General features: G+C 37.6%; 2 protein-coding genes across 2 annotated transcripts in view; both read right to left on the minus strand.

Annotated features, from left to right (window-relative positions):
* LOC134535011 (PP2C-like domain-containing protein CG9801) overlaps positions 1-14,133 on the minus strand; it is a 28,067-nt gene extending 13,934 nt beyond the window's left edge. The window contains exons 1-4 of the mRNA XM_063373836.1: positions 13,811-14,133; positions 10,313-10,548; positions 7,726-8,358; positions 495-823 (exon numbers count right to left, since the gene is read on the minus strand). Of these exons, the coding sequence (XP_063229906.1) occupies positions 495-823; positions 7,726-8,358; positions 10,313-10,548; positions 13,811-13,950 (1,338 nt within the window). The 5' untranslated portion in view covers positions 13,951-14,133. The remainder of the gene's footprint in view (positions 1-494; positions 824-7,725; positions 8,359-10,312; positions 10,549-13,810) is intronic.
* Positions 14,134-15,566: 1,433 nt separating this feature from the next.
* On the minus strand, positions 15,567-18,152 carry LOC134535330 (uncharacterized). Its single transcript, XM_063374400.1, has 2 exons — positions 18,135-18,152; positions 15,567-17,829 (listed from the first exon to the last, which is right to left on the minus strand). The coding sequence occupies exon 2, from the start codon at positions 17,824-17,826 to the stop codon at positions 15,961-15,963; it is 1,866 nt and encodes a 621-aa protein (XP_063230470.1). The 5' UTR covers positions 17,827-17,829; positions 18,135-18,152; the 3' UTR covers positions 15,567-15,960.
* Between the last annotated feature and the right edge of the window lie 5,871 nt (positions 18,153-24,023).

Consider the following 24,023-nt stretch of genomic DNA (forward strand, 5'->3'; position numbering starts at 1 on the left):
AAAATTGAATCATTTTTATTGAATTATCACTATTTTGTATGGATACAAAGCAGGAGTGAAATGAAATCTACAATTTAATTGATAAATTTACTTTTATTTGCACTCATTAATTCAAATATGTTTATTACTTTAACGAAGAGATTATTTTAACTCTAAATTTTATACATGTTTGCTATTTAACTTCTTCCAATCTTCTGTGTTATTCTGTTAAGGATAGGGCGATGATAGGAAAAGTAGGAAACAAATGGGAGTGTTTCAAGTTTAATGTGCCTCGAAAAAAGTCAAAATCGATGGTTGTTCCAATCGAGTGGAAGAGAGATAGATGCTGCGCAAGCGTACAATGAGCGTAACGGGACAATGTGCGTAATGGGACACTTTTTCGTGCGTGCAGCCGGCATTCATCGATTTATTAGACGTTGTCACGTCAAAAGTCTACAAGTTGTACTGTGAATATAAAATCATGACTTAAGAATGGGAGGCAGCAGGGGTCGTACCGTGGTGTTGGTGATGACGGGGCCCGACCCGGACGTGCCGAACAGGGCCTTGTTGAGGTAGTCGACGCAGCCGTGGACGGCGCTCCGCGCGGCCAGGCACGCCTTCTCCCCCCAGTTGACGCCGTCCGCCAGCGCCAGCACGGCCGAGTTCTCCCGCGCCACCACCGCGAAGCAGTCGGCGATGGGGTCGCCGGCGTTCTCGCCGGTGAGCGGGTTGCGCTCGTAGAGGGTCGTGGCGGCCCCGTAGGCCCGCGCGTGCGGCCGGCCCCAGTTGGACACCCCTGCTATCTCCTCCGCGCGCGGGCCCGCTCCCGCCGAGTGCGCACTATCTGCAAGCACGCACGGCCTTGCAGTGTACGCCAGCACTCTGTGTCGCGGCCTTGCAGTGTACGGACCACATGGTACACACCAGGCAATCGGGGTGACTGTGCAGCATTTAAAAAAAAAAAAACTATTAGAACGCACGATATGATAGATCTTTAGCTCTAAGAAGAGAGCTATTAGATGCCCTTTTTATCCATAACTGTTTTACTAATAAAACAAAATGCAATTATATTCCAGGTAATACTGGGATTAAAGTACCCACCTATAACAGTCGACAGGCACCTTTATTATGCTCCTTAGGCAAATCAAATGATACATTATACAGAATTATATCAAAATTTTAATAAAACATGGTTGCTATGTCTCTCTATCAAAAAACAATTTAAATATAAAACAATTTTTCTTATCTTAATTTAATTTTAATATGTTTAAGGTTAATGATGCTACCATATATAATTTTTTTTATTATTACTGTTGTTATATAATTATGAAACTTGTTCTTGTTTATCTGTTAGTTGCTTGCTGTGTTGTCTTGTGTATGTGTTATTATAGTATTGTCCTCAATATAATTCATTTTGTTTCATGTATTTGTTTTGTCTATGTATATTTTTATGTTTTATCGTGCCTACCACCAATGGCCTTATGCCATCGGTAGGCATGTAACAAATTGATAAATAAAAAAATAAATAAAAAAAAAAAAAAATTCTGAAACGGAGCACAAAACATAAAAAAAAAAATTTTGGTAAAAAAAAAATGTAAGCAATTAGAAGATGAAAAAAACCATTCAGATTCCTATAGAATTATGGTCATTCTGAAAGTTTGGAATTGTAGCTGCCAATTTACTGTGTCTGTACACCATTTCTACGACTGGGTGGATGCACAAAAGCTTACACTAATATGGCAGACAAGTATTATTTTTTTTTGTTGACAGAACGAGAGCTGAACAAACATGATGACAGCACAAGAACAGTTACCATCTTATGAAGCATTCATCACTGCTTGAAGCTATTCTTCTAGATACCTTGCAAATAGATCAGTCATTAATGCAGCAAGCAACATAAAAATAAAACTCCTCCAAAATCAGTTTATATTTGCCTTCTATCAACAAATACTGTGAAAAAATTCTACCTTGTGCTTTTTGGGTTGTTGCTGCATACATCAGTTACATTTATTTAAAAATAAAATATTTTTTCAGGTATAATCATATTTTAAATATCATGTCACTGTTTTTAAAGGTTAATTTAAACAAAAAAATCTTCCAAACCTTATTTACAAGTAAAAAATATTAACTTTCTCTTATTGTAGGTACATCTACAAAATAAGTTTATTATTTTTATTTATTACACATTCTTACATAAAATAGAAGTAAAAATAAAAATTAAACAATTAAAACAAAGTCTCAATTATTAGGTCCTTACCATAAACAAACCAATTTTAATATCATCCTGAATTTAAAACAACGTAAAATTGAAAACGAACCTCTGAAAACTTAAACAAATTTAAGACCATGCCTAATTAAAAATGATCCAGAGCTTCAAACAAGCTCGAATTTAAAATGTGATAAAATTTAAGAGTTTCTCAAATCAAAGGAAACCTGAGATTCAACACAGCCTCAATTTTAATACAGACTTAAATTACAACAGCTTTGAATTTAAAACGGCCTCGAATTTAAGACATTGATTTAAGGTGAAATTGAATTTAATGGACTTGAATTTAAGACAGCATCAAATTAAAAGTGGCCTCAAATTTAAGGCAGCCATAAACTTAAGGTGCCTCAAATCAAAGAGGTTGTCTTAATTGAAGGCCTCAAACACAAGACAGCATCTAATGTAATATTTTGTCAACAAAAATATGACAATCCCTCTACAAACCCATCTAATATATTGAGAGAAACATTACCATACAGACTGGGCTGTAATGAACTTCAGTTTAGTCAGTGGCAGGGAACTCGAGAGCATAATGCATTGTGTTCAAATATTTGCGACAAAACTAGAAGCACTATGGCTTGCAGAATGTCATGAAGGCCGCACTTATGTTGGTCGCACTTTAGTTTTAAGCAAGTTAACTGTGTGCACAATCATAAGTATCGTAAATAACGACTCTATCAAACATTTATATAAGTCTGATGCTGTTGGTTGTACTAGCAGAAATATATTTCACATTAGATACCAGAACAGAAATGAATAGATGATTCACATGGAAAAGGTTGTTAAATGACTGGTGTAATGAAAAAAAATATATCACAGCTTACAGGATTGGTGTGAACCAAGCAGTGATACACGAATAAGCACTTTAATTTTGAAGTATGTACTTAACCACCTATCTCCTGTTACGCGGTGTCATATTTGTCAAATAAAGTATTCGACGGTAGGCTTATAAAAATAAATGGTGTGGCATATTTATCGTTGAGTGTTATTCTACGCGTTTATATTATGTAAAGAATATTTCCCTAAACGTTTTGAAACACATTAAGTAAATTAGCCTTGCTATTTATGAAGACTAATGCTTCAGAATACATGATTTCAGATAACACAAACATTTTTAGGAATGCATTAGTCATGTTAAGTGAGGGATTGGTGTATTTAATTAGGAGTTTTGATATAGCATAAATAAAAAATGCATTGTGCATTGTGAATACACTAAAACAATCAAAGAAAGTTAATTTATAAATCAATGATTATTTTGAAAGAATCACTGCTGAAATCAGTTAAATAAATATGTACCGAAATCAACACAACACAGAACTTGATAAAATTAATAATTCCATTCAAACAGAATACAAATTATTCTCCATTTGTCAAACATCCATTCATTTTACTCTATAAACTATGTATTAATTTGTTCATAACAGACACTACTAAACTATTTTTTTCTTCTTGAATTCAACTAAAGTAGATTATAAAAAAAATATTAAATATTAAAAATCACAATTATGTAACTAATAAAACTAACATGTTTTTCAATAAGTTTAACACTCAGCTATACAGTAAAATATGTATTATCTATATTTCATCATTATAATCCCTGTCACCCATAGCAAACCTAGTATGATAAGTTACAAAGAAAACAAATTACACATCGAAAGTAAAAGTAATATTAAATGCTATGCTAAGTACATTGCATTCTTCATATGGAATACTTGCATGACAAATGCTACAACTTGCTACTCAAATAATTTTATATACAAATACAGATCTTTGTTAGTAAGTATGAAACATGCACATGCAATATATTAACCAATAAAACATATTTTGGCAAGGCAAAATTCAAGCTGTTTTTACTATTGATGTCACTGTACACACAAATTAATGTTAAAAAAAAAAGGGGCAAAAGCTAAGCCTGCAGACATGAGACTAACATAAATGTCATAAATTCAATGCCAACTATTTATTCACCAACCTTAATTTTTCAAAACTCAGCACAGAAATCTCAAATTTAGAATATTTACATGGAAAACACAAAATGATTTTCATTGTTTGCTTACCGCATATTACAACTGGTACAGTAAAATTACTATATAAAGGAGATAAAATAACTATTCGTTTTTCAATAAAAGCCTGTAAATGCAATAGATTGAAATAAATTTTTCTGTGAATGTTTTTTTTTTATCTATGACTATAAATCCATATCTCTCATCCCTAGCATAGATAGCGATTCAAGCGCCACATCTAAGTAAAGTGAGGGTAAAATAACAATTAATATGCATGTTAATAATGTTCGCAGGCTTTCACGGCCATTGTCTGAAGTAGCTTAACTTCTGGGTTGTAGCCGTGTCCTTGGAAAAAAAAATTCACCAACGTTTTGGTCGACATTGCAGTCACCATCTTCAGGGAGCAGGTAACTGCTCCCTGATGATGGTGACTGCAATGTTGACCGAAACGTTGGTGAATTTTTTTGCCAAGGACATGGCTACAACCCAGAAGCCAAGCTACTTAATATACTTGTTATAGGGCACATTCAGAGGACAAAGCGTTGCTGCAGTGTTTCACTCTTCTGCCGCAAGCAGCACTGTACGGATAGACTGGGCACACACAGAATGAAACACGACACTACATTTTATTTATCTGACAGTAGTTGATCTTCATGTACTTACGTAAAAGGTAATGCACACAGAATCATATGCAGCACAAAGCAACAAAACTGTCGCGAACGGACGCGAGGCGACAACATCCAACGACTGCTCCAACTAGGTCGCAAGCAGACGGTCTGATGGCAGAGTGTTCTGCGCATGTACAACTATTAAAAATTTGTAAACAAAGGCATGCCGTAGTGTGTTTATAGTCGGCTAGTTAAAGACTGCTTTTCTTTATTACTTTACAGGTGTGTGAATTTTAACTCGTAAAGTATTTTAGTTGATTTTTTCCTCAGTATGAAAACGGTTGCAGATCGAGTAGTATGTTTAGTACAGGCAAGACCTATTTTATACAATCCATCTTTGAAGAAGAGCCACGACAACAATTTGATTTCAAGGATGTGGAGAAAAAATAACGTAATGAAAATATGACAGGGTTTTGCGAGAAGACGGTGTTGAGTTGTCGCGAGGCATCGTGTGGTGTCGCACCGTGTCGCGACGCCTCTTGTCTGATTCTGGAAGGGCCCAGCCTAATTTTGCTGAATGCGTTGTTGCTAGCAACAATGTATTTTTTTTTCAAATATGTAGTATGTTTATTTTCCGTTAAATAAACTTTAAATGTTTGAATGGTTTTTAAGAGCTAAATATTATGGTTACAACACATAAAATTTTACTCAAATTAATGAATGAATGAATGCACATTTTTAAGAGTGTTTTAATGTAAAAAAAAAAGTGCAAAGACATAAAAAATTAAGATTCTCAATTCTTCATTCATTTCTTCAACCAATTCTTCATTCTTCTCTCAAATCAATCACCTCTAATAGATGTGTCTAAAAATATCTTGTGAATCTTTTTCAGGAGTCTTTCAGGACCTTTCAATAAACTATTATTACAAATTGTTTGTATCACAGAGTGATTATACACACACGCACATACACAAGCAAAATTAAAAACAACCAAATGTAAAATAAAATTAGATTTAATATATCCAGGAACGTGCCTGGTTTAAAGTTAGAAAGCTAAAATCTCTTCAGAGATAATTTACACAAGATTTAAGTGGACCATATCAAACTGTTTATACTTAAATTTCAACTATAAATTGAAGTGAGCAAAAGGCTGCTAGAAATCAAAGTTTGATGACTTCCAGTGCTAACAATGTTTATTTTAGAACTTTCTCATGACCTCCAGTTTCTTTACTATTTTGCAGGGTTGGTTTAGATCAGGTTTTTTTTTTTACATATAATACAGGTTTTTTTTTACATTAGTTATTTTGGTTCTCGGCAGGTTCAAATAAAAACCATAGAACATCCCACTCATGTTGAACCAGAAACGTTATAAAATCAAAGAATTGAAGTCCAGCAAATCTGCACATCTGACTGGAACTTAACCACAGAATGGTTGTTTCCCACAGAATGGTGATTTACAGTACAGTTGTAGATTTCCCACAGAATAGGAATTTTTTAAAATAATAAATTTTTATATTTCCTCTTTTTTTTACACTTTGACTAATTCACTAATTAAATGAAATTAATATTTAGCTGAGTATAATTTACAATTTATTCATATAGTTTAAATGATAAGATCTTGATTAGTCTACAATTTTTTGTTCCTGTAACTCACAAGAAACATTAATGAGCGAACTTTTGTTTTAGGAGTGGAATTACACCTTTCATTAAAAAAATTAAGTAATGCTATTATAAATACATTACTTTAAAATAAATATTTTTTTTTAACCACTTGGTTTGAATCAGCCAACCCTGCTTTTTTGTGACTTTCATAACCTGTAGACCTCCTTGAGTAAGGACCAGGTAATTCTTCACTAATTAATCAGTGAGGTTCTGTTGGTTCACAAATGAACTACTTGGATGAAACAGTGGTGCACCTAGCTTTTAATTTTGGGAAGGGCAAATTACCAGGGTTTAGGTTGGTATGGAATTCCTCCTAGTTAAAAAGGGAGTCCAAAATTTTGAAAATTAATAGCTACTTTAAAGGTTATTTAACTTATTTTTGACGCATTAAAAAGTAGACTAAACTACACACCGTACAGAGTCCACAAAGCAAATTTCTTAAAATATTTTAATAAAAATGTCTTCTAAGATAACACAACCTATAAATATTTCACAAATTAAAAATTATTCAATCATAAAGGCCTAAAAATGTATAAAACAAAATATGTTAAAAGATTTGGGACTCGGTCATTAAAAATTCCAAAGAAAAGTATGTTCTTTTCTATTTGGATTTGTCTATTTAAATTTTTTAAATTAATTTATTTAAAAAGTGATTTGAGTATTCATTTGAAATGGTATTTTTGACTTGCATTAGATTCCTCAGATAAAAGAAGAATAAACTCAACACAAAATTTCTATAAAAATTATTTTTTATAGTTTCTTTAATTTTAAATAGAGTAATGCAATGTAAAAGGGTCTGTTCCACCTAGGACATAAACTAAAATGTTTATGGGAGTTTAAGGAAAGAGGGAGAGGGGGGGGTTAAATCACTCCTATCGCCCTCCCTTAGGACCACAAATTAAGTTAAAACAAATTGCATGCTTGCAGCAGCATCACAGCAAGTGTTTTTCCACAGGGCGACTTCAAGACAAAACACGTGAAATACTGCTGCAGCTCTTTGTCTGCTGAACGTGCCCACTGGTAGCTGACGGAAGTCACTTTCAGACATCTGAATGGTTTAAATCCACATCAAGAGGGACTGTGCTGGAAACTGAAGAGTGATATGCAAGTGGAACTGAATCACGGGAATGTAACTACTGAATGCGCGCAGGTGCCGACACAAGCAGCCAGAGCATGCTCGGATGCAGCAAGCAGGGGACCCACTCACCCAACCTCCTGTGCCCCAGACCCACCCCCGCCTCCTGCGCGGACAGGGGAGGGGGAGCGCTCTTCGACTTCCTGATCGGGGTGAACCCCGGGCTGGCGCCGGACGACGAGCAGTTGGAGGCGTACTCGGCCGGGGGCGGGATCACCAGGTCCATGTCTATGCCTTCGTCGTCGACGCACTCCTCCTCTTCCCCCGCGACCAGCTCCGGCAGGTCGCCCTTGTTGCCGTTCAGCTCCACGGCGCCCGCCGGCGGGTCCAACATCAGCACGTCCGCCGTGCCCAGTCCCGGCCCGCCCTCGCCGTGCTTCGTCTGCGGCGGCCACTCGCGGTTGTCGTTCCTCGGGCCGCCCCCCTCGCCCCCCTCGATCGCGCTCGACGACTCCAGGTTCAGGTTCTCGTCCGGGACTCCGCCGTAGCCCCCCGCCAGCTCGAAGTCGAGGCTCGCGTTCCTGGCCTTCCCCCCGCCGCCCGCCCGCAGGTCCGTCACGCTGGTGTGCACCGAGCGCTTGCCCACGCTGAACACGGAGCCCGCCGCACGGATGTGCATCACGGAGTTGTCTATCGGGCGGGAGGGGGGCCGGATGGTGAACCAGCGGTCGTAGCCGCGGCTGAAGACGCAGTCGCTCGACGACACTGAGGAAGCCGAGGCGTGCGGGGGAAAAAAAAAAAAATTCCCCGAGCACCGTCACCGAAAGCAGGATCGTTGGTTACAAGCCCAGAAGCAAAGCAATAATAAACATATTAGTTAAAGCCCGTACCTTATACATGTTATCTATTAATATTAAGCATGTGGCCATCACCACCATCACCAGTGCATAATTACACACTACAAATACTTGATTGTACTTACACCTATTGACTTAATATGCTTCAAAGTTAAGTTCACATCTTCCCTTCACTTTACATTCATACAATTTACAAACAATGTTGCAACAGTTTCGAAAGCTGCAGTAAAGATAGCAGAAGCTTCATTTCACATTCCTACAAAACATTTTTTCTGCCAGTTAACAGTTAATTGATTCTAATTTACAATATTTACAAAGGAACTGTGACCCAACTAATCATGTAAAATATATAGGTAGCTTCCTATTTCCTATACTTAATTTCAGTGGCGTTAAAAAAAAAAGTTACAACAGCTTTTCAGTGATCTATGTGAATTTAAAGTTTTGATAAATATGTATAAAGGATTTGTCTATGTTTTTAACTTGGTTAAATCTTTCTTTGTGCTATAGAGTGTATTCATATATAAATATAGCTTGTTTTTGTATTTAGTTTCTATTCTGTAGTACTCAAAACTGATTATTAAAATTCACTGAAAGCAATAGTACGAAAGCTTCAGCAAAGCTAAATATGACATGCTAATTGGTATATACACTTGGTAGTGTTTTAAATTAAATTTTTTTATGTTCATCCTATGAAGCCACTACCCATCTACAAAATATATGGTTCTCAAAACATTCATTCACAATGCACTAAATAAAATTAATTACTAAAATTAAGTTATTTGAGTCACTTAACTTCGTTGAGAATAACTGTCGGTAGTTACTTTTAATGCATAAGCATGCATTTGATATATATCATACATGAAAAATACATAGTAGAGTACAAAATGTAACTTATATGTTTAGAAATTTTATTTTTGGTATCGTAGCTATTTTCAAAATATACTTACTTTCTTTAGCCTTCCGCCCCACACGTCTAAATAGCATAGTCATGATTCTAGTATAAGTAGGTATGTGTCTAGCAATGTGAAACGGATTGTTAGATTATTGAAGACATAAAAATTTTTCTATCATACTAAATTTTATTATAATGAGCATAATCGAAAATTAACCAATATTAGCAGCCACACATTTTCAGAAACCTAAGTTTTTGTAAGATGTTAAGTAAGTAACACTTTACTTGATATGTTGCCAACCGAACAGGGTGTGTGCACACTCTGTTCAAGACGTAACATGTTTCGACATGCACCTTCAGCCAACATTCGAAACTTTCGACAGCTGAATAACGTGACGTAATAAACAAAACAAAACTGATTCGTGTAGCACCAACTTACTTACCATGTATCTATATTATTATTTTGTTAATTTTATTTTTTCGGCATCCAAAGATTAATTATCTTTATGGTACTTACCTTAGTTACATGTAGTACCTATTTCAATTTTATATCATTGTAATTTTTAATTAATCTAAAAAATTTATATATATATATATGTTAATTTAACCATGTTACTCTCATGAAACTTTTTGTTAGTTCAAGTAATTAATAGAATACAAGCATTCACATGGATATTATTGTATGTTGTTATGTCTTGTCTTTGTCTTTGTCCTACTATTTATGTATTCTTATGATTGTTTTGTTCCAGTTTTTTGTGCCTGTTACTGTATTTGTTTCGTACTTGCCCTACATGTTGTGCCCACCGTTGGAACCTTGTGAGCTATTGGTTGTGGCATGTTACAAATAAAAATAAATGAAGAATAATATTCAGCTGTGAAAGTCTTAAGAACACTCGGGCGAAACTCGACACCTCGTCTGTAACGGAGTGTATGCTGGTGTGAATGAGCGAGAGCAGGGGCCGGTAGGTACCTGTGTCCCTGGCCTGGTCGCCCTGCTGCTCCAGGATGTCGATGTAGTCCACGTCGGGGTCGCTGGTGGACAGGTGCCGCTGCCTGCGGTTCACGGTGGTCAGCCCCCCGTCGGGGCCCGTCACCGCGGCCCACACCGCCTGCGCGTCGGGCGCCAGCGAGCCCAGCGCCTTGCGCGGCAGCTCCTGGGGGCTGCGCGAGTGCAGGATGACTGGCTCGTTCTGCCGCACGTCGCGGCTGCACAAGGGACACCGCCCGTGCGCTGAGCACGCTCTCCCCGTCTTGTCCGCGGTGGACTGGGGCAGTGGCGTGCCCAGGATTTTGCTCTGGTTGGGGGGGGGGGGGGGGGGGTCAGGCAGAAGGCTAGGGCCTTTCCGGGGGGCCCGGGGGGTATGGAATACCCCCCCAGCCAGGCAGGGGGGGGGGGGGTCCGGGGGTCCTCCCTTGGGCAAAATTTTGGAAAAATACGTGTTCAATATTGCCTATTAAGGCTATCTAAAAATTACTGTTTAATTAAACATTTATGCTTATGTCATTGAATTAATTTTAATATCATACTAAAATTTTTTTTTTTCATTTTATGAATTCAATATTAAAAATTTTTTAGCCCTGGGAGGGGGGGGGGAGTCCGGTCCCGCTCGTCCCCCAACCCCCCCACCCCCCTAGGCGGCACCCCTGGACTGGGGAAGGATTCAGCCGTGGCTTATGGCGAGGACCAGCATTTGTGCCGTTTGTTTAAATGTCACAATGAAAATGTTTTTTCCCGGCTCGTGTTCACCCTGAACTTCATTGTTTAGTAAATTGTCTTATAAGCCCTGAACAAAAAAAACTAATAAGTAATTAAGATTTAAAAAAAACTGTTGCATGAAGTAAATTTAGTACCTAGTTACTGGCGAAACACACTGGAAAAAAAAATAGACGTTTAAACACATTTAGAAATTTTTTTTGTTCGGTTTGCAGGTTATATTAGTTACATTTTAATAATATGTACTTAAATTTTATTAAAATATTGGCTTATCATTTTTTTTTTAAATTTCGTTTGAAAACCATTTACTTTAGTTACCTATACACAAATCCTGAATCAGGATGGCTGGATAAGGATTCACGCGGGGATCTACTAGAGTGAGAGGCCAGCATCATACCACTGCATCATATAGGTCCTTAACCTCAGCGCTGGCACACGTGCAACATTAACTACCAACATTAACTACTTTTTACAAGTTTTCACATTAAAACATTCAAGACGAGAATTATGTCCATCCCAGCACTCCACACCAAAAATACCTTACTGAAAAAAATTGGTTGTCTGTAAAGTCGGTTTACGGACGATAGTTTAACGTGACGTCAAAACAAAACATTGATAAAATGATTGCATACTTTTATGAATAAAATTGAATCATTTTTATTGAATTATCAATATTTTGTAAGGATACAAAGAAGGACTGAAATGAAATCTACAATTTAATTGATAACTTCACTTTTACTTGCACTCATTAATTCAAATATGTTTATTACTTTAACGAAGAGATTATTTGAACTATAACCTTTATACATGTTTGCTATTTAACTTCTTCCAATCTGTGTTATTCTGTTAAGGATAGGACGATGATAGGAAAAGTAGGAAACGAATGGAAGTGTTTGAAGTTTAATGTGCCTCGAAAAAGTCAAATCGATGGTTGTTCCAATCGAGTGGAAGAGAGATAGATGCAGCGCAAGCGTACAATGAGCGTTACGGAACATAGCGTAATGGGACAATGTGCGTAACGGGACAATGAGTCATTCTTTTTCGTGCTTGCAGCCGGCGTTCATCGATTTATTAGACGTCACGTCAAAATCAATTTTACTAGGTTCATTGTCAACCTATAATATCTTCATGTTCACTTCTAATGCCAAATAATTATAATGTAATTATGTATACAATGCTGGAAAGTTAACAGTTAATAGTTAATAGTTTCGTATTGCGTATAGAAGTCCATTCCTTAATCATAAAGGCATGATCCTGAATACATTGATCCTGTGGTACATGATGCTTGTTGTTTTAATTTTGTACTTTGAAAGACCTGGATACAACAAAAATTGTGATGTTACAATGAATAATGATTGTATTATCAGATCAAATAAAAATCAGATATTTAATTTTTTTTTTTACTTTCCACATTGTTTGTATTTTTGTTATTTGATCTGATAATATAATAATTATTTATTGTAACAGCTCAATTTTTGTTGTAACCAATACAGGATCATGCCATAATTATAAGGATACATGATACAAAACTATTATTGTTAGTAACATTAAAGGCTGAAGCGTGAAGCAAAAATTTTAAATAGATATATTTTGAAAGTAGCGACTTCTCATAAATAAGGTGAATAATAGGTAACTAAAGTGAAAGATTTCCAAACGAAATTGAAAAAAAAAAAATGATAATCCAATATTTTACGAAAATTTAAGTATGTACACCGTCTGGATCTTCTACTCATCATGCCATCGATTTCTATACACCGTTCTGTTCAACCTATCTACCAGCTTTTCCGAATCCCCCTTTCCCTTAAAATCACCTAAAACAGTTTCACCAGTCTTTCTACTTTTCTCCCACACTAGCCCCATCATCACTAATGGTTTATGCATATCTCCCTCTCCGCCTTCCCTTCTCCTCCACATACTCATCACTCATCTACTGCCCTGCCTTGTACCCTTTACAGCTATTTAATTTTCTTCCCCAGGTACAGGTCCCAAATTAATGCAGCATATTCCACCATCAGCTCCACCAACGTGGAATGCGCCTTTTCTTTTACTTTCCTTCCTGTCCCTTTTAGTGTCCTACTAATCAGCCCCAGCCCCCTCCTCCCCTTCTTTACTACCCACTGCACCTGCTTTCCCCAACCCAGGCCACTCTGTAGAGTCACTCCCAGGTATTTGTAGTCCTATGCTTTAGCTACCTTTCTTCTGCTTGTGTTTCTAGCTACCTTTGTTTTGTTTATTTTAATCTCCATTACATTCGCCCTCGACCAACCCTCCAACTACTCCAAATCATCCTGCAAGTGTGCCGCTTCCTCCACAGTTCTATATATCACACAGTCATCCTCAAGCAATCTCAGTCTACTGCTCATTTCCTCTGTACTTGTTCTGTATCACATATCAAAGTATCCCTTGATCCTGATGGCATGATCCTGCATGATCGATTCTGTGGTACACGATGCTTGCTGTTTTAATTTAGTTAAGTCCTAAGATTGTGTAAAATATATAGGTACTACTTATAGGAAAATTTTTATAAGACCTGACAAGATTTGTTTGTATTGTGAAATTAGAGTTTTTTTGCTACGTCCAGGATCTATTTATCCACGAGAGGAATAATAATGCATCACAGCACACAAAAAATTATAATCCAGCACGTCTCTAAATAATGATAACTGTAATGCTAGCCAAGGACACGCCCGAAAATTGCAGTATATCGCTGATTTAAAGCATGAAAAATAAAAACCGCACGTAAAGATAACTTACCCACTAAGATACCTCTGGATAAAGCAACCCGATGAGGAACTAGACGATTCGTCTTTTTCCACAATCACATTTTCTGCTTGGTTATTGACGGACAGTTGACGTATAAACCCCGCAACCCTTTTTCTGAGAGATGGCATCATCGGAAAAATTACTTATTGACTTCAGTTGTTATAAAACTTCATTTTTACTGTAGTGAATTTTTGCACAAACGTAATTTCTAGAAAACGTAAACATTTCTTTCAGAGTTTATGTCACCATCCCAAACACAACCTGATTTCTTGCGCTCTCACTCTCACGTCATTGATTTCTATCTTTCTCTAACATTATCTCTTTCTATGTGATTTCGGAAAACCAAATATTGTAGTAGCTCTAGATTATTTGGTTTCACTTAATTTTCTCCCTTACATCCGAAACAGCCGACAAGTAATGTAACAGCAACATAATTTTTTTTGTACATTTATATTAAAATTATGTTATATTGAAAAACTTTCATTTTATAACCATCTAACAAATGTAAATTTCCGTTTTGCATCAATCTCCTAAAGATATATTTTAAATGCCTGTACAAACATGTCTATCAATTTTTTTTATTCACCTTTTTTGTTATGATTTGCTCGCACAATTTCAGGTATTGTTGATAAATTATCATTGAAAGGAAAGTATGTGATTAATCCCAAACATGTTTACTAAATAAATGTGACTCCCGCGTTCTTGGTGAAGAAAAAAGAGCCAGGAAAACACAGCCTTGTATTAAACTATGATGCCGCCTGTCGGTGGTCGGTGCTCCCTCTGAGAGCACAGGCCGTTATGTGTCCTCAACAGCTGTATTAGGACAAGTGTAACGAACACGCCCGCGTGTGCCAAGTAGAGTAGGGTAAGGCAGTTCATCGAACGGCGTGACACTAGTCACAGCCAGCTGTTTTAAGCGACACGCCCGGCCGGGTGTGGCGATGCGCAATCGAAACATAGTGCACATGCAATTATCATTAAGAGAAATAACTAAAACTTTTAATGTAATTAATATTCATGAATAATTATTACATGTTGAGTGACACAAAACTGCTCATCACCATCTTCCCGCGCTCCACAACTTTCCGCGGGAAATCAAGCCCTCCCTGGCCGGGTTGCCAGGGAGAGGAGTTAGTCGCCATCCAGCACTCACCAGGGCCGGCAGCTCCGCGCACGTGGAGCCTTCAATCTTCGCGCCAAAACCAACATGTAGCTTCCATAGGTAAATCTTGCAATCTGTTTTCATCTGCTCCACGGCCGGCCCTAAATCGACCGTACGTGACGTGCGGTTCTTTATTAATTGTGTGTGACTCAGCCATCAGTCGTTTCGCGTAATACGTAATTTTTATTGTTTTCGGCAGCACATCGATGTGCCCGCACTTCACGCCATAATTCCTCCATCAGGAGATTTGAACTTTGCCTACGCGGGGCGGTGTTGTGCCAAACGCGAACAGTGACTTACTAACGAATCAGTTCCTGGGACGTGGCATTGTCGCGAGTGAGTTTCCGTGCCCCGGTACCGCCACGCCCGCGCCCATCATTACGTGACCCCGCGCCACCACGAGGATGGACTCTCGGTAATTATGTTAATTTCATCTGAGCAGTAATCTGTATCAGATTCATCCCGACCCACAGGACGTTTCCATGTCAGACTCTATACCCCAGTATCAATGTTAGCATTAGATTAGCCATCAGCCACGTATAGTTTTGTAATTCCAGTGTTTCACCTAGGCCATTTATTAACTACCGTAGAATGGGGATACTTGCAACAGAGAATGAATTCAACAATATATTACACTATGCCAGACTCATGTTAATGGGATAAATATAGACATGGTACATAATATATGCATGTAGAATACAATGATATGCACAAAATGTTTTTACCCAAAATAGTTTTCACGAATAATGACAAAATATAGCTGTTGCAAGTAACCCCATCAGTGGGGTAACTTGCAACACTTACTAAATCATTTAGGAATTACAAGTTAACACTTATGTGGGGTTACTTGCAACAGTTGGAATATTTAAATACTATATTTAAGTAAAAATGCAATAAAATAGAAACCAAATGTCACAAGAAACTGATCAGTAAACCCATAAAAAAAAAATTAACAATGCATGTTATGAATCAGGTGAGTTCATTGAATTTGTTCAGTAAAATACTCTGTAAAAATATGTCGTCCTCGTACTACTCTTGGTTCTCTCAATATTTTCACAATGTTTTCTTTCATCACATTAAAGGTATCTTCCACTGATGGGAAGAGAAATACTTTTTCGGCCTTAGCACTTTTACGGAGAAAAGAACAATAAACAACAGATTCATTCTTTTCCAAGACTTTAGCAACAAAGAACCTTTGAACTGCCTTATTTGATCTGCTATCATACATTAACTTCACCAATAAAAAGTCACCGGTTTTGATAAGACAGAAGTTCGCAGTCTCATGTTCACTTTCTGCATTCTGATGCACATCTGTCATTTCAAAATCCACAGATTCTGATGAAAACTTGGACCATGTTCTAGCCTTTGCATATGGAGTTGAAGTTGTAGGAGCTGAAGTTGTAGGAGCTGAAGTTGAAGCTAAAGTTGAAGAAGCTGTAGTTGAAGGAGCTGAAGTTGAAGAAGGGTCCTGGTCAATGCTGGTATCTTCTAAACTTCCATTTACACTTAGACCAGGATTAACATTAACAACCCTTCTCTTGCGAACTCGAGGGGCTGATGACTGGCCAAATCGGGCTTCTCGCAGAACCTCAATGAATGCTTCAGACCAAGAGCCATCTGCTGTTGAGTTGGCAGAGGAATCTTCATTCTCAGCTGGAAGTTTATTTAAAACTTGTTGCGGATTGAACGGATACAAGCCAGTTGCTCTGAACCCTGAGCATAAATTTTGCGAAGCATTTTCCAATTTTTCCAGTGTTGCATTCAAATATCTGGGAAATAAATTTTTTGGTATTGTCCCCTTGTACTTTGCTTTGAACTCTGCAAGAGTTTGTCGCCACTTAATTTTCAGAGGACGAAAAAAGGCTACATCGAGAGGCTGACAAATATGTGTGCTGTTTGGTGGCAGTAAAACAAATTTAATGTTATGTTTCCTGCATTCTTCAATGACTGGCATGGACAGATGGCTAGCAAGATTGTCCCCAATCAAGACTTTTGGAGAATTTCCACCTCCTTTATCGCAAGATCGGAAATAGGGCAATGCTATATTGCAAAACCATTTTTGAAATAGGTGACCATCAAACCACCCACTTTTGGAGCACCCGTATATTGTACCCTTTGGTCCGTTCTCCATCCATGTATCATACAGGTGCTCAGACTTGTAAACAATCATGGGTGGTAATACAATGCCTGATGCTGTTCCTGAGAACATCACAGAAACGCTAACTTTGGAGTGATCCATAACACGTTCTGGGTACTTTGCCCCCCGTCTAACCACCACCTTTGCTCTTTGCGGATCATCTGTCATATTGGTTTCGTCGTAATTGACGATCATGTTTGGTTTTACTCCATGCAAAGAGATCTGTAAGTTAGCAAAATATTTCTCTAGAACTTCTCTGCTAACACCAGCCCTTGCTCTCGTAATGTTCTGACAAAATCGTGGTGACAGAATTTTCTTGTGCCTTCCTATAAAAGAAAGATACCAATCCCTACCTGGCATATTTTTTTTAAATCTAAGTTCTGTTCGCCCCTCATTATCTAAAAAGCTTTTAACAAGTAAACAAATATCCAACTTGTCAAATGGAAACCCCCAATCACTCGCCAATAAAATCCCATGAACCAGCTTACGTTCTTCATCTTCTGTCAGCACTGCAGGTCTTCCATAACTTTTGGGGTGCTTCTTTTTGAACGCCCTGTAGATTGTTGATCCAGTGATTCCATACTTTTCACCAGCTTGTCTGTATGAAAGGCCTTTTGTTTTTACATCTTCTATTGCAGCTAAAAGGCTTTCCTTCGAAAAATTGGCATAACTACGATGTCCTGGAACTTTCTTGTGTTTTCTGGCCATAACCTAAAACACAAAAAAAAAAAAAATTACATAGCCTTTACATTTACCTACATAAAAGGGCAACATTCCGAAGTTAAACTAACAGGGGAATTAATATGAAGTTGGTAGGTATGTAATAATTACAGAAAAACATATGTGAAGGTTGTATTTTAGGTTTTAATTGATAACAAAAGTGGGTGTGTCTGGGTTGCAAGTTACCCCACTGGAATCACAAATTCATAAAAAAGCCAACTGACAGAAAACGAATTATCATTGCATGGTATGACTATAGGATACACTTCTTGACACTACATTAAAGCCATACATACCTTACAATGTCTTTAGATGTGTACTTCTAAGAACTTCTACAGGAAGTTTCCAGATGTTACTTTTTGCAGATTTTCAATAATAATATTTATTTATGAAAAACAAATGCACAAAACAATAAGTACCGCCTAAAACAACATGTACAAGCTGCAACAGACATTTGTAAACAAATGGCAATAGAAACATGTACACATCGAACTGAATCATGGTAGCCAACACACAAAATATATTTACCTGTAGTTTTGTTGCAAGTTACCCCACCATTGCAAGTATCCCCATTCTACGGTAATTAATTGAAGTATTCCTTTGTTTCACCGTCCAGAGAATCAGTATCCGCTACATCCAGACACGCCACGCGCCTGCATCACCTCTACTCATAATCTCAGGGTAGCCTGCAACACTCGGTGGGGTATTTCCAGGGAATTATGTAATCCGTGAATTCAGTACCACCATTCGAGGGCTGTGCGTGCGGAGATGAGAAGGTAGACGATGATACGGCCAGTTACGTGACAGCGTACTGTACCAGGTGACTTAATGTACTGACGCCAACCGCCGGTGCTCCCTCTGGTCCGCAAAGGTCGTTATGCCACAACAACACTGGCTCCGAAGTGCGACGAACACGCCCGAGCGTGATCTTCACAAAGTGTAAGAAAGTGCACCGCAACGAACGCCGCGACGACGACAGCGCCCGGCCGGGTGTGGCAATGCGCCTAATTAAACTCTTGATTATTTTGTTAATTAGAACAACCAAATTAATAACAATTTAAAAGAAGGGTTCATGTAAGGGTAATTATGTCTAATTGTCTTATAAGCATATGTTGTGTAATTTGTTTCTAAGTCCAAAACTGGTCGGGTCGGTTTTCCCGCGTTTCACGCGTTTAGGCGCGAGGCCGCCGGGCGGTCTCGCGCTCAGTCTGGATCGGGGGCTCACAGGGGTCGGACGCTTCGCGAACGTCGGGCCAGCACTTCTAGTTTCTCATCAACATTTCAGCAATAGTGTAAGTTTCTACAAACCTTTCAATTAGCTCGGCGCCGACCCCACTTAAGTCGCACGATACTTCGTGCGACACTTAACTTAATATTTAATTCCCTTTAGGGATTTTTAACGTAATACGTAAGGCCATGTCCAGTTTAAGGACCGCGTAATATTGGCACGCAGTTTTCGGCTCCAGTAGCCAATTAATTGTTATCGTCGAGAATCTTGTGAAAGACTGAATAACTTTCATATTGTAACTTTCATCATGTTTTAGTGTAATTGGTAACATGTGTTTTAAGGCGCCCGCCTACCTGGGAGCACATCCCGAAATTTCACTCGCTGGCTGAGCGACCTTGCCGGGCGACAGCGGTCGGTACTGGAACTAGGCGGCTGCAGCAGTGTTCGCACAGCGGGAGTGCCATCCATTTTTCCCCTCCAAAGGAGAGTCACCACCGTAGTAGGGTGTTTCCAAACCACCAGTACTTGTGCTCTCACGGCGGAAAGAAAGACAGATGATACCGCGTGCATGCTCCTCTCTCCACCCTCTCCCCCTAACAGCTCCCACGCCACCGCTCCTTGGTTGCAGACGGAGCTCTTATTCCAAGGCTATCCATTTCATTTACGTCTCGCGAGGACCTTTCTGATTGTTGATGTATAATCGTATGAGCTACATGTAGTCAAGATGCTAGACTATGAAGCGTACGGATTTCACAGTTTCTCGAAACATAATAAATATTATTTAATAAAATATATATTTCTCCTATCCAAAGAATAATGATATGTGTAGTAAATTGGTGAAAACATGCAATAGGAAGGACAAATTCTGTGTAAGTGGAAGCAAGTTAAATAAATTGTGGTTTTTTCGTAGATGAGTTACTCATATTAGAATAATCATTTTATTTTTGTTTATAATGATCAAAAGTAGGTTATGTTTACGTCGAGCGATATATTTCGTACAAAATATCTAGTAAGTTATAATAATGAACTCTTTCATAGTAAAATATTATTCATTGCGTCGATTTGCGTAATATACAATAGAAAAAAAATACAAATTAACATTATTCAGAACCTAATAGTTGTAAGTACAGTTATTTTACAAATCCATGAATGTTTTTTAAAAATTATATTGTAATCATTTAATACATTTCATTTATTTTTAACACAGTGTAATCTAGTGAGTAATTGAAAACATTTATATGTGTATTCATGTGTCATTTATCCTATATAAGACAAATACAGTTGTTTTGTTAATACAAACAAAAGGTACAATGTGTACTAAATTCAACGAAAACCCTTCAATATTGTAATTTTATTACAAGTTACCATAAGAAAAATTTAGGCGAAAATATGAACAACATGGATAAAGGTAAAACTATAACTTTTAACACAAAAGTTTTAAATTAAATATAGATTAATAAAATATAAAAACAAATCGTTTGACAAAAAAAGGGCCCAAAGTATCTAACTACATCAACAGCACTCGCGCGGCTCTAGATTTTATAATTCAATCTAGATATTAGCTTAAATATTCCTAGTTGTATCAACTAGTTTTTTTAATTTAAGTCAATATTAGTTTAATCTATATATGTTTTTATGAACTGTAATATACGAGGGTTATTTTTTTTTCAACCTCCGATCGGCTGTAATAAAAAAACGGGAATGAATTGGGAAATTATTTTAATGTCAAAAGAAACGTACATCTTTACTCTATTTTTCCACATAATCACCGTGCAGATTGAGGCATTTGTCGTACCGATGCACCAGCTTTCCAATACCCTCTGCATAAAATGATGCCTCCTGCCTATTCAGCCACGTTTTAACAGTGCTCTGCAGTTCATCATTGGTGTTGAAGCGTCGTCCTCCAAGCCACTTTTTCAACGTGGGGAAAAGGTGATAGTCACTCGGTGCCAGTTTATCGTTGCAGCCATGTTGACATTCCCATAACCAAGCTTCAACTGAGGTGTGAGTTGGCCGCTCCACATGGTTGGTGGAAGGGGGTAAACACTACGAGACGTGTCGATTCGTGTACGAGCGATTAGGGTATCGATTAATGGGCATGCCATGGAGAAATGAAACTGTAATCACACTGCAGGGCACTGTTAAAACGTGGCTGAATAGGCAGGAGGCATCATTTTATGCAGTGGGTATTGGAAAGCTAGTGCATCGGTACGACAAATGCCTCAATCTGCACGGTGATTATGTGAAAAAATAGAGTAAAGATGTACATTTCTTTTGACATTAAAATAATTTCCCAATTCATTCCCGTTTTTTTATTACAGCCGATCGGAGGTTGAAAAAAAAATAACCCTCGTACGAGTCTCGGCTTTTTACTATTAGTTGAACAAGCTTGCTAAGATTGACAATAGGCTTACGCTCTAACAAAAATTATTTATGATTGCCTTTCAAGTGTAAAAGACAGCCGAATAAATATAAAATTAACTACGAGAACCAGTTATAACAAACAAAAAAATTTAAGTGGACAACATATCATGACACACCCACACACACCAACACACACACACACACACACAATGATCGCACTCAAATTATTAAACAGCAGTTTCAGTTCAGGACTGGTGTAAATTAAGTTACTGACAATATCTTACTTTCCGACGTGTATCATCGAGTATTTTATTAAAGAATCGTTTTAATTTAAAATTCATGGACAAACAATTTTGATCACGTATTATCTTTGTATTTCGAGCGAAAATGTAGCATATTTCTGAGACTCGCACTGCATCAAACGAAGTCCGCTTACCCGCGTGAAATGGGCTATCACAAACTCGCAGCTAATAGTGAATCGTTTTCAATGATTACGGCGGCATTCATAAATTTGCCATTTTTTTTAATTTTATATATTTACAATGAAAGTTATAATGGAAATAAAATTTTGTGTAGTGGTATTATATAAGATTTTTTTTTTAATTCATCAGCTATACAATGTTAATTTTCTAAGAATCATACCTATTTGAGACTGCCTAGAACATATTTGTATTTTTATGCTGTCATTTATGTGAAGTTTACTTAAAAGTTACCTTAGTTAAAACAAAATCTTAAATGCTTTTGTATAAGTTAAGACTTTAGTATTTATAAAAATTTAAATTATTTATAACAAATTCATGAAATAACAATATGTATAAAACATGTCCACAACAAATATACACACAGGGGAAAGAGCGAACACACCAAGTTCATTACTCAGTTGTAACAAATGTAACGGAATTAAACAATAAGTACATAAATGTAATATATGCAAATGTTTAGTTAGAAATAAATCATATGTGACTATGTCTTGAAAATAAAAATCCACACTTCAACAAAATACAATTTGTCAAGAAACTTTTGTTTCAAAACTGTGTACATTAATTTTTTATGTCACGCACAGGTAATCCTTTCGGATATTGCGGATCCACAAGTTCAGGGAGCATAAATTCTATGTAAAAGTCGTTTAACTTTTTTACCATTTTTCCTTCCCAAAATGATTTACTTCGCTCAATTTTTTGGACAAGCATGCCCAAGGGAGTCCACACTACGAAATAACACGTCTGTCTTTGAGCAATATGCATTTGTCCCTGTACTTGATACATATACCTGTCGTCTTCTTTCAGGCGCAGTTCCCCATTTTCAAGACGACAGAATTTTATTTTATTTTGTTGTATACCTTCTTCTGGAGTAAGGCGTGATGCTGAAAAAGGGCACTTCACCTCGACAACTGAATCTTCGCCAATCAGACCATCCGGGGTAGCTGCTAACCAAGGCATCTCTTGGTCAACAAACAATCCTGATGCTGTAATCGCTTTGCCGAGAGTTTTTTCTAGCTGTTCTAGGGCTATAGGTTCTTTGGCCAATCCGTATTTTGTGGCGACCGATCCTTGAAATCTGCTGTAAATTAAAGATATAAGAGTTTTTGATCTTGGTGTTGATGATTTCAATTTACAAATACGGCCGAAAGAAGATGCTGTTAACCGTTTAGAACGTTCTGCCAACCAAAGCTGAGAGTTAATTTGAGCTGTAGTGTTAGTCTGAAGAGAATTTCTTTCGCATTCATCAAGGCTAAGTTTTACCAAAAAGTTTTGCTTTTGTCTTTGTAATTCTTCTTTAGTCATTTCAGGTTCTGCATTCACATTGCCATAGTGACAATCTGGCCCAGTCATTACTAATCGCCTACGTTTAATTTTTTTCGGTTTTTCTTGGAGCCGCTTTCTCCTTTTTTCTGCAGATCTTTGTTTGTTCTGTATGTTGCTTTTACAGAAAAAACCTGGGCTTTTACTCGTCATTTGTTTTGTAATAAGTTTTTGTGTATCTCCTTTAGTATTATGTTCTATAACACAGAGATTACTTCTTGTTTCGTACCCACCACGTAGCGAAAAATTTACTCTTTTTCCTCCGACAAATTTGCAGAGAACGGAGTTAAACCTCTCCACGTCATTGGTAGAAACATTATGAATGAGGCTACTGGCATGGTGAGCGACGAGATTCTTTGCTGCCATTATTTCATCCCACATACCAACCGATTTTAGGTCCTCTACTACACACACTTCACCATCCTTTGGCCCTTTGCAAAAATAACCTCTTTCGTGACATTTCCCATGGTCTCCGAACACATGAGAAGGCCCATTGTGGATATCCTTTGTTAATTCACTAATCTTATCTCGCAAAGGCAAATTTTCAGTACTTCTGTGCTTAATAGCACTTGTTACTGCCACACGAAGACGCAGTTGGTGGTCCGAATCCAAAATACGTCTCGCCACTAAAGGTACAGAACCAGATACATTTCTGGTTTTAGATGCAACATCTCTAAGCCTTTTGCTGTAGTTTCTGATTATGTGATTTTTGCATTCAATTTTTTCAATGTGAAAGTTTGGTCCGTACGGTTGGCATGCAATGAGCTGCTTCATTACGCTACTGTCACCAT

The sequence above is a fragment of the Bacillus rossius genome, chromosome 8 (assembly GCF_032445375.1).
Source record: "Bacillus rossius redtenbacheri isolate Brsri chromosome 8, Brsri_v3, whole genome shotgun sequence".
Classification (NCBI taxonomy): domain Eukaryota; kingdom Metazoa; phylum Arthropoda; class Insecta; order Phasmatodea; family Bacillidae; genus Bacillus; species Bacillus rossius.